The sequence below is a fragment of the Oryza glaberrima genome, chromosome 2 (assembly GCF_000147395.1).
Source record: "Oryza glaberrima chromosome 2, OglaRS2, whole genome shotgun sequence".
NCBI lineage: Eukaryota > Viridiplantae > Streptophyta > Magnoliopsida > Poales > Poaceae > Oryza > Oryza glaberrima.
This window is the reverse complement of record NC_068327.1, coordinates 9,385,552-9,397,599: the sequence shown is the minus strand read 5'-3', so window position 1 is coordinate 9,397,599 and position 12,048 is coordinate 9,385,552. Positions and strand designations below refer to the sequence as shown.

At 39.0% G+C, this 12,048-nt stretch overlaps 1 protein-coding gene and 1 non-coding gene across 2 annotated transcripts; both read left to right on the top strand.

The window, feature by feature from the left end:
• Positions 1-644: 644 nt before the first annotated feature.
• Positions 645-716, top strand: TRNAM-CAU (transfer RNA methionine (anticodon CAU)). The gene has a single exon. It is a non-coding gene; the product is annotated as a tRNA-Met (tRNA).
• A 9,829-nt stretch (positions 717-10,545) lies between these two features.
• On the top strand, positions 10,546-11,837 carry LOC127761345 (expansin-A22). The gene is made up of 2 exons (XM_052285622.1): positions 10,546-11,197; positions 11,311-11,837. The coding sequence occupies exons 1-2, from the start codon at positions 10,668-10,670 to the stop codon at positions 11,621-11,623; spliced, it is 843 nt and encodes a 280-aa protein (XP_052141582.1). The 5' UTR covers positions 10,546-10,667; the 3' UTR covers positions 11,624-11,837.
• The last annotated feature ends 211 nt before the right edge of the window (positions 11,838-12,048 follow it).

Sequence of the window (12,048 nt, the reverse complement as noted above, 5' to 3'; positions counted from 1 at the left end):
AAGTAATCAACAAGCATTATGAATGTATTAGAAGTAATTTAATCAAATCTTAAAGTAATTTATATATATGATAAAAGTAACTTACATATATAATAAAAGTAATTTGCAAACATAAATATTTTTTTATCATAATATAATCATGTAAGATCTTGTTATAAACATTTAATTACAACGAACACATTGGTATTGTCGGATTATAGATCAAATAAGTAATTAAGAGATAATTTTATTAGAAGGAAAAATGGCATGTATGATATAATAACAAACAAGACATGAACGTGTAGATGTGTAGTAGCACTTCTCTCTTTTTTTCCCCTCATGCTATGCGCATATATGCCTACACGGGGTCGGATAGCTCTAAGACGCGTCACGTGATAGAACTAAAACGAGTGTCTTCTCGATCTAGATTTACGTTTTATTTAATATATATACTGTGGAGGCCTTCTCTACTGTGCTTTCTTAAAAATTGCTTAGCATGCATTTGTTTATACAACCGTGTGCTTCGTGTCTGATTGCTACACATGGCAGTGAACACACTCATAATTTACTAAACCGTTATTTGCACATATTGGCCTTTTAACATACAAAATTGCATTGTTACAAACAAGTACTAATTGTATTTTGTTATATCTCCAAGCATAACGATCAGAGTGGCGCAGCGGAAGCGTGGTGGGCCCATAACCCACAGGTCCCAGGATCGAAACCTGGCTCTGATAATATATTTTTTATTTCCTTCTAAAAAATATTCATTTCTTTCTGTGAATTGTTTTGGTTGACATTCTAATAATATTTAAATTCTCCCACAGCAAAATAAATATATTTTTCTTTCCTTATAAAAAAAGATTATTCATATTTTTTTCAGTAAATTGTTTTGGTTGACATTCTAAAAAGATTCTGTATTCTCCCACAGCAAAAAAGGAAAAAAAAAACACGATTCTGAATTCTGAACACAAAGTCACCAGGAAAAGAGAAGTTTTATATTATTGACCGTAGATGGACCAAAGTTGGATGTACGATGCAAAAGGGCATATAGCCTAGTGGTTATAAGAGTCTCAGTAGCACTTTAGATCCTGAGTTCGACTCTCATGGGAGCGAATTTTTCAGGATTTAACAGCATTGTGCTTTCAATGGTAGGCGACGTACCCATCGACAGCGAGACGCCTGTAGAGACTTCGTCAATCTCCAGGATTTACCGGTCCAATCTTCGAAGATGCTCATAGGGATAGGGTTTGCGTGCGTGCGTTGTGAGTTCTGCGTTGTACTGTGTAATTCTCAAAAAAGAAGTTGGATGTCCGATATTCACCTTTTGATCCCAGAGTATAGGAGGGAGTCATGTACTGTGTAATTCTCAAAAAAGAAGTTGGATGTCCGATATTCACCTTTTGATCCCAGAGTATAGGAGGGAGTCACTGAATTCATAAATTTTGCGTATAATGATAGAAAAATTAGGATGAGCAAATATATTATGTGTCGATGTGTGGACTGCACAAATAAGAAGATGTTCAATTAGAGTTCATGGGTGCATTCTCATCTAATCCATAGAGGATTCATGTACCACTACAGATGTTGAAGTAAGCATGGAGAGCAAGACACTACTAAAAAACAATTTTTCCGTGCGGCAAGAAAGGGTTTTCGCGTGTGGTATGGCCAGCCGCACGCTCCAAAGGGTCCGGAAAAATCACTATTTTTGTGTGATGGTGCTTATGTCGCCAAAATAAAAAACCGAAAAAATAAAATAAAAAAAAATCCGAAACCCTGCCCCTAGGACCTGTCGCCGCCGCCCTCCTCGTGGTCGCTGTCGCTGGGTCCACCTGCTCTCATCGCCGTCGCCAGAGCCGGATCCGCCACCCCATGCCTCCCCACCACCGGATTGGCCGCTGTCGCGCCTCCCCCCCGTCTGATCCGCCACCACCGTGCGGAGGAGGGCGGCCATTGTCGTATCCGCGCGTGCGACGGTCACCGTGTCTCACTATCGCCAGATCCGCCACCGCCGCGCGTGGGGAGGGCGGCGCCGCTCCCGGTCGCCTCCTCCTCATTGTCGGCAGCGCGGCGCCCCGCTCCCGGCCACCTCCTCCTCGCCATCGTTGTTGTCGGCGGCGGATCCAGGCGTCGCAACAACGGCGGCAGATAGGACCATTGCGGGGCCGCTCCAGGCCACCTCCTCTCCTCGTTGTCGTCGAGGGCGGTAGGGGCGGCGCGGATCCGGCCGTCGCGCACGGTCCCGAGCCGCGCGTCGCCCGCTCCTGGCCGCGATGCCCGGCTACCGGTCGCTAGTCACCGCGCCGCCTCCCGCCCGCTCCCGGCCGCGAGCCGGCCGCCTCCCGCGCGCCGCACACTTGGATGGGAGAAGAGGAGAGGAGAGAGAGTAGGGAGTAATAAAAGGGAAAGGAAAAGAGAAGAATTGAAATTTTTAAAGTGAGATAAAAAAATTATATTTTTTGCGTGCAGTCCACTTAAGAGACCTATTTCCGAAAATCGATTTTTCGGTGCAGCCTCTTAGTAAACGTGACGAGTTACTGTCCATTTGCAATCTAAAGAGGTTCATGTATAGGAATATTGTTTTTAGTGAGAGACACCACATGTTGCTGGTGATGAAGTGTCGGATGTAGTGAACGACCAACTCGAGATGATATTTTTATCCCTTCTCCATTAGATAGAAATATCATACCATAGATTTCGATCCTCAAATTTTAGCACAATGTGGTGTCATAATGTATCGTGCACTCGTGCGGGAGCAATCAATCGTTTAACCAACCATTTCCGTAAGCATGCCGAAAGTCCTAACAAGCGATCGCTCGGTAGCGATCGGTCCCTCTCCCCCACATGATTTCTTTTTTTTTATTTTTTACACCGTATTATTTTCTTATTTTAGTAAATTTTTACACCTAAAATTTATACACCTCAAGTTTACACATATAAAATTTATACACCTAAAGTTTACCCAAAGTTTATAAGTCAAAAGTTTATATATCCGATTCAAATTTAAATTTGAATTCAAATATTTTTATATATAGTATTTCTATATATCTAAAGTTTATACACCTAAAATTTATAGACCCAAAGTTTAGATACCCAAAGTTTATAAGTCAAAAGTTTATATATCCGATTCAAATATTTTTATATATAGTATTTCTATACATCTAAAGTTTATACACCTAAAGTTTATCGACCCAAAGTTTATAAGTGAAAAGTTTATATACCGATTTAAATTTGAATTTAAAGAGAAGAAGGGGAGGAAAAAGGGGAGAGGAGGGGCGTCGCTATTGCGCGACTGAACGCGCGTCCCGGCGCGCGCGGGCAAGACGACATAAACGAAATACATGCACCTTGCCGCGCGCGTGGGCCTTCCCTTTCTTTTCCAGCGCGCGTGTGGGCCTTCACTTCCTTTTTCCAGGCTCCAGTCCAATGCGTGCATGTGGGCTTTCTCCTAACTCTTTCCAACGCCACGCGAGCAGCTGCTTTCCTCTAGTCTGTATACTACTATATCCTCTTGTCTATACTATAATATATATATGACACTCGTATAGGGCACCATGGTGCCTGAGCACCATGGTACCAAATACACAAAATCACTTAAATTTTTTAAAATTTTCAAATTGTGAGTATATATCTAGCCATAATAATTTGATTCATACCTATACCTATCAACAAAACAACTCAAATTTAACTTTATTTCACAATCCATGATTACATACCTAACTAATTATATGTATGGATGCTATATACCTAGAATCAAAATCTAACAAAAACAAGTTCAAATTCAGTACAAACTTGCTATGAACTAGTTAGTAAATTAGTTAATGTTAATACCTAAGTAATTAAAAAAGTTTCATACTCATTTGAATTGGGTATATACTCAATTTTAACAATGGTGCCCGGGCACCATGAAGCCCCAAACAAATTTAATATATATATATATATTATATATATATATATATATATGAGTTGGATATATAGAACCTTGGTGTATGTGCTCCCATATTATATGATTGACACCTGTCCATTTTTTTGTTGGAAGAGAGGCTGCATTTATGTTCTAAACTAGAGTCAAAATATACACACCCGTTTTCTCTCTTTATAATGCCAGGAAGGATAGGTACATTTTGTACTGTAGCTTCCCAAAATGCCCTCCAACTAGTACTCCCCTCTAAGCCCTCTCTCCTTGTGAAAAAACTGAGGCTGCTGCGATATATAACCCTTCCAATTTTTCGTTTGTTTGTTTTCTGCCTTTTGGTCTGGCTTTTGAACTTCTTCACATTTGATGCAGCCGAACTAGAGGCGCTACTGCTTGGAACGTTGCATAATTCTTTGTCCTTACATATTTTCTCCATGTTCTTTTTACTGAGATGGCAAAACTGAAAAAATCACATATACAGTTTTTAATAAATTCTCTTGATCATCTGGTTAATTTATTGGCTCTGAATATTGATTAGAGAAAAATTATTTGTAGACCCCTTCATTGACATGTCTTTTGCAGATGCCATGTACTTTACCGATGTATTTGTTGTGAATATCATTTAAAGGCTGAGTCGCTAGCAAAGGTTCATTAAGATAAATATTGATTATATATATATATATATATATATATATATAGGAGTTGGATTTTTTTCACGCAAGTTCACATGTACCCACAATCTACACCCTATATGTATCTTGCACGAATCTTAGGGCAAGTATATATATTAGGTGCTAACAAAATGTAACATGCATGATATTTACGTTATACTATATTTTTTACAAGTGTAAAATACCTTGTTTATATAATTTTTGTATTTCTTGTATGCAAAACTTGTTTATGTAGTTTACCTTGTTTATATAAATTATCTTGTTTATGTAGTTTTTGATGGTAGGATATATATCATTTTGGAAATATCATTTTTGCAATACGACAATTTGGTGATATAGTAGATATATTGTTTTCTCATATTAACTAAATATCATGTTATAAACAAAATAAGGGTTAGAGAAATACGATGCACTGGATATATAAATGTCATATATGATTATTATTGAAAATTTTATTTGGTAAAAAATGCAACATACATGTTATACATATTGTGAACCAACCTAATCCTAATTATCTTTTCTCCCTATAGTAAGCATTCATTTGGTTAAGGTTAGGTACATTTTGCAGCACGAATCTTGGAACACATCAACGGTGTAGATTGTAAATACATATGAACCGAGTGATATATATATATATATATATATATATATATATATATATATATAAATATATATATATATAGGTAAATTAACTGGTCCTACATGGAGTATGGGCTCCAAGATTCAAATTGAGTATATACCCAATTTGAATGAGTATGATTTTTTTTAAATGTTTAGATATGAACATTAACTTCTTTACTAACAAGTTTAATCAAGTTTGAACTGAGTTTGAACCTTTTTTTTTGTTAGAACTATATAGGTAAATTAACTGTATATATATATATATATATTGCAAGTTAAATCGTTTTGGACAACATACACATGGGTGAATGGAGATAGTTCCATTAGTTCAAATTTTAAAATGGAGATATAGTAGATGCACCATTTGTAAATGTCATTTTGATGTGGATACATCATTTATAGATGCCCTTTTGGAGATGGAGTTTTTTTTTTCAAGTGTCAGTATGGACATATATAGATAGGTATTAAAATACCATTTGTGAACGTCATTTTGTACCGGTGGAATGAGAATAAACTATTTTTCTTATGGGAAGATATTTGGCTATTTTATTCTTCACCCTTGTCTACAATATTACCTAAGGGTGTGTTCGGCACCCCTTTTCCTAACCCCTCTCCCTCGTTTTTTGTGCGCACGCTTTTTAAACTGTTAACTGGTGTGTTTTTTTAAAAAAATTTCTATATGAAAGTTGCTTAAAAAATTGAATTAATCATTTAAAAAAAATTAGCTAATACTTAATTAATCACGTGCTAATGAACCGTTTCGTTTTCCGTGTGGAGGAAAGGAGTTCCCATATGGTAGATGCGAACACAGCCTAAAGTTGGTTGGTGGCTTATTAGTTGTTTTGGAATGCCATTTTTTGAAGCACATTTGGAGATATATCAACCTATGGTAAGTTCTATTAGCAGAAATCGTTTTACTACAGGAAGGTCTAAATCACATGGTTTACATAGGGGCACATAATTTAACCTCCCTAATTTATATGCGTCAGATAAAAAATGGCGTGGAACCAAGTCAGGGGCAAACTTGGAAGACTGAAAAGCGATGAGAGGAAGCACAGTAGCATTGTGTACCGTACATGCCCCATGCTCCCTACAGTAAGACTGGTTTGACAGGATGGACTATTCGCTAGCACACATCTTAAAGAATTCCAATGGTACAGATTGGTGGTGCAGAAGAACCTAGGTTCATATCTTCTTTTCCCTATATATATATATATATATATATATATATATATATATATATATATATATATATATATATATATATATATATATATATATTGAGTTGGATTTTTTTGCACACGAGTTCACATGTACCCACAATCTATACTCTATATATAGCTTGCACGAATCTTAGGACAAGCATATTAGGTGCTAACAAAATGTACCATGTATGATGTTTACGTTATACTATATTTTTTACAAGTGTAAAATACCTTGTTTATGTAATTTTTATATTTCTTGTATGCAAAACTTGTTTATGTAGTTTACCTTGTTTATATAAATTACCTTGTTTTTGTAGTTTTTGATGGTAGGATATATATCATTTTGGAAATATCATTTTTGCAAGATGACAATTTGGTGATATGGTAGATATATTTTTTTCTCATATTAACTAAATATCATGTTATAAACAAAATAAGGGTTAGAGAAATACGATGCACTGGATATATAAATGTCATATATGATTGTTATTGAAAAAAAATATTTGGTAAAAAATGCAACATACATGTTATACATATTGTGAACCAACATAATCCTAATCTTTTCTCCCTATAAGAGGCATTCATTTGGTTAAGGTTAGGTACATTTTGCAGCACGAATCTTGGAACACATCAACGGTGTAGATTGTAGGTACATGTGAACCCGAGTGCAAATCTGCATTTTCATATATATATATATATATATATATGTATATATATATATATATATGTATATATATATATATATATATATACACATATATATATATATGTATATATACACATATATATATATATGTATATACATATATATATATGTGTGTGTATATATGTGTGTGTGTATATATGTGTGTGTGTGTATATATATACACACGTATTATGTACTATATATATACATACGTATAAACTTTGTATACGTGTGTATACAAAGTATATACATACGTGTATATAATTTTTATGTGTACCAAACAATTGACATAAAAAATATACATGTTACAAACTTTGCATACGTGTATACAAAATACAAAGTTTGTATACGTGTATAGAAAGTTTGCATACGCGTATGCAAAGTTTGTATACATGTATATTTTTTATATGCAAACTTTGTATACGCGTATACAAACTTTGTATACGCGTATGCAAACTTTGTATATGTACATATTAAAAACCGAGAGAAAAAACATGAATACAAAATTTGTATACGTACAAATATGAAAATTGGTATACCTACAAATATAAACTTTGTACAAGTACATATTAAAAAAACCGAAAAAAGAAGAGAAACCGAAAAAAAGGAAAAAACCAAAGCAGAAAGAGAACCGAAAAAAGGAGAAGAAACCGAAAAAAAACCGAAGAAAACCAAAACGGAAAGAGAACGAAGAAAAAAAAGAAGAGAAACGGCAAAAAAGAAAAGAAAAAGGAAACCCTCCGGGTGGAGAGGGGAAAGCCCACTAGAGGCCCAGAAAACAGTCAGATAAAATGTTGGGCTAGAAAGTAGAAGTAGTAGGAGGTGAACTCGCCGCGCGCGCTCGCGCGCGCGCAACTAGTCGCTTATTAGCGATTTCGGGAGAGGAGCGTGTAGCCGACGTTGGCGCACTGTTACATCCACAAGAAGGATTCGCTATGGCTGAGGAACACGGCTATTTGTCTACCTGACGAGCCCGGTAAGGTGCGCCGACGACGCAGCTACCTCCTGGAGCTTCGCGGCGAGCTGCTGCTGGCCAGCGTTCTACAGGACGAGGACGACGACGACCGCCTCTCGGTGTCCGTGCACGCGTTCGATGTGGACGCAGCTGTGCACGCGCTCGATCCGGGTGCTGGGTGCAGCCGTGGACGACGACGAGCCAGCTGCCGTGCCGGTGTGGGAGAAGAGGGACGATGTCCTCGGTGACCACGTCCTCTTCCTGGGATACCCGGGCAGCTTCGCCGTGGAGGCCGCGCGGTTCGGCGGCGACGTGCCCGGCGGCAGCGCCTACTTCGTCGTCAGGTCGGAGCCGTGCCGCGTGTACAGGTGCAGCTTCGTGGACAGCTCCGGCTCGCCGGCGACGACGACGACGCTGGTGGAAACGCTGCCCGCCGGATGGAACGACGAGAGGTGCATGTGGTTCTTGCCTGAGCCCAACATTGATTGGATCAAGGTAGAAGAAGAAGCAGCAGCAGCTCCGGAAAGACGGCGGCGCCGCCGCCGGGAGCTGAGGATATACGCCGGCGATCTGTCGCCGCAGGTGGATAGACTCCGGCTGCGAGAGATGTACAGCGAGCACGGGAAGGTGGTGCAGGCGAGGGTCGTGTACGACAAGCGGGGGAGATCGCGAGGGTTTGGGTTCGTGACCATGGCGACGCAGGAGGGTTTCTACAGGGCCCTCGGTCGTTGCAACGCCGTGGAGAAACCCGGTCATCTTTCTCCGACGAAAATCGTCATTGGCTTTTGTTTGCTTGTCCTGCTTGCTATCGTCTTTAGCTTACTATACTTTCGCTAACTTTTGTATGTTGATTAGCTGTTGTATCTTCTAGGCTTGCTGGTTTTCATTACTCGATCTATTTTTCTCTCCCACTTATATCAATTAAAAAAATAAAATTATTTTTTATCATTATCTGAAATATAAACTTTGCCGTGAATAGTACCTCGCACAAAAAAATAAAATCACAAATATAGTAGTCTTGTACAATAAACTTATACTTCCAACAATATACATAAAAAAATTTATATGTTTCTTCCATTTCTAAGAGCGAAATGGATATTTTCAAATGAATTAAATGGTCAACTATAGGTATGGGCATAAAAAATTCAAAACTAAAATTAGATGATATATAACAGACCGAGCAAAACTCATGAACATACAAGGGATTGGTTGAAATTTAAGAGATGTATAAAGAATTTTCTCGAACTCAATCTAATAATAAATTCCACAATAAATTGAAAATAAAAATAATAAAATCAGTTCTGTATTCTTATGATGAATTATGGAAAATTCAAAATTTGGAATTTCGCCAGCAGACATTTAGTAACCTAGGGATGGAAACACGGTTAGTTTTCTTAATATAATGGATTAATTTCCATTAAAGGATCTAATTAAAGAGTAATAAAAAGGCATTTGCCACATAGGATGAGGTAAGACGAAATACGTCCGATCAGGGACTATATGTAACGGAATTGCTAACTTTGGACATAAAATCCGTAAAATAAAATTTGGAGGAAGGCACACTATATTATTCTCTTTACCGAAATTCTGTAATAAGAGAGCTTGACACAGGGTCAGTAAACATGTCCTTTTATACTATTCCTTCCGTTTGAGGTTAACGTTTTGACTTTGATTAAAGTCAAACTACTTTAAATTTAATCAAATTTGTAGAAAAAGTAGTAACATTTTTAACCCAAGAAAAAATATTATGAATATATATTCAATTATTGATTTGATGAAACTAATTTAATATTATAAATATTATTATATTTATCTATAAATTTTGTTAAATTTGAAACAGTTTGACTTTGACCAGTCAAAGTCTTATAAACTGAAATGGAGGGGATGGAGGGAGTACTACTCTAATCGGTGTCTAAGCAAAAGAGTGGCACCTACGGGCACGGCCATGGCTGTGCAATATTGTGATGTCCAAGATCGTTTGATTAACCAGGAATATTCGTCTTAATTTAGCTACTCTTCATATCTGCCTTAATGATGAGTCAACTCTAAAAATTAGTTTCCATCCAATTAACCACTACACGCCGTTGGTCGAGCGCGATTGATGTTGCTGCCCAGGTGCAGGATCACCTGTAAGTTTCAAGGAACAGATGACATCGTTTCTTAGACAAGGGAGTACCCCGAACATTGAATACTTTCTGCAAATTAATAATTGAGCCGTCCATTTCACCATTAGAAGTAAAGCAAACCAAGAGAGGTATCTTCTGAAATTAAATCAATTTTATGCCAAGCAGATCAGTAGTTTGGACAATACGTGTCTTTTTTCTAAGATAATGGACAATACGTGTCTGCGTGTTCGTAACTTCATTTACAAATCTTCCGATTAACCCATAAGCCATGCTGCGGCTGCACGGGCACATGCACGCATGGCGATCCTTGTAGAATTAATCCGAACAGGCTATATATATCTAGACCAATCATCCCACGAATCATCTCACAATCATCAGAACCAAATTCACAGCTAAATCGCACGCACACCACAGTCTACAGCATCTCGATCTGCTTTGCAGCTGCAGCGTAATTTCAGAGCTAGCGAGCTACAACTTTCAGCAAACGCCTACTGACCACGACGACAGAAATGGCTCCAGCTCGACCTTTCGCGTTGCTGTTTCTCGCAGTCACGGTCGGCTTCGTTCTGCTGACGGCGGCCGACGACTCGGCCAATGCGACGGCGACGACGACGACAGCGATGGCTCCGTCGCCATCGACCGACGACGCGGCTCCGCCCGTGTGGCTGAAGGCGCACGCGACGTTCTACGGCGGCGCCGACGCGTCGGGCACCATGGGGGGCGCGTGCGGGTACGGCGACCTGTACTCGCAGGGGTACGGGACGCGGAACGCGGCGCTGAGCACGGCGCTGTTCAACGACGGCGCGTCGTGCGGGCAGTGCTACAAGATCGCCTGCGACCGCAAGAGGGCACCGCAGTGGTGTAAGCCCGGCGTCACGGTCACCATCACCGCCACCAACTTCTGCCCGCCCAACTGGAACCTCCCCAGCGACAACGGCGGCTGGTGCAACCCGCCACGGCCGCACTTCGATATGGCGAAGCCGGCCTGGGAGAAGATCGGTATTTACCGTGCCGGCATTATCCCCGTCATCTACCAAAGGTACATAATTAACCTACACCGGACAAACACAAATCGTATTTGTTTTTGACATTGCACACCTATATGACAATATATAAGACATATTTGTAACATGTATTTTGTGATGTTTTCAGAGTTCCATGTGTGAAGAAGGGTGGGGTGCGGTTTACCATCAACGGGCATGACTACTTCAATCTCGTGCTTGTGACCAACGTTGCAACCACCGGCTCGATCAAGTCGATGGACGTGATGGGCTCCAACTCAACCAACTGGATGCCAATGGTGAGAAACTGGGGTGCAAATTGGCACTCGTTATCGTATCTCACTGGACAGATGCTTTCCTTTAGGGTGACCAACATGGACGGCCAGACGCTTGTCTTCAGGAACATTGTGCCGTCAGGATGGAAGTTCGGGCAAACATTTGCAAGCAAACTGCAGTTCAAGTGATCATCCTGAAATGATTGAGTTTCTACTGCCTGACTGATTATTTGTGATGGACATTTGCACAGTGTATATATACGTTGTAAAGACTATTGAATTGTGCTTCTGTGCACTATTGCACATATTATTTTTTTATTTTTTATTGTTTATACCTGATTTATTGGTGTATATACTTATGTCTTTATCCCATATGTATGGGTGGGTACTTGTATATACAAAGATGTTTATGCTCTTCATTGAATCAAAATATATTCAAATTAATTTTCATTACACTTGTATCAACTTCAACTAAAGTTATATAAAATTGTAAATATCTTATAAGAGAGGGAGTCATCCTCCTATCCCTCTCTCCTCCATTTTCACGTAAAAAATTCTTCCTTTCCGTAAAAATCGTTCATTCTGAAAATAGATTTCTCATATAACCGACCATG

Bases quoted from the DNA above. Each gene is read 5' to 3' on its own strand.
- LOC127761345 (XM_052285622.1), top strand. From the start codon at position 10,668: ATGGCTCCAGCTCGACCTTTCGCGTTGCTGTTTCTCGCAGTCACGGTC. The intron at 11,198-11,310 runs GTACATAATTAA...TGATGTTTTCAG, and splicing joins ATCCCCGTCATCTACCAAAG to AGTTCCATGTGTGAAGAAGG.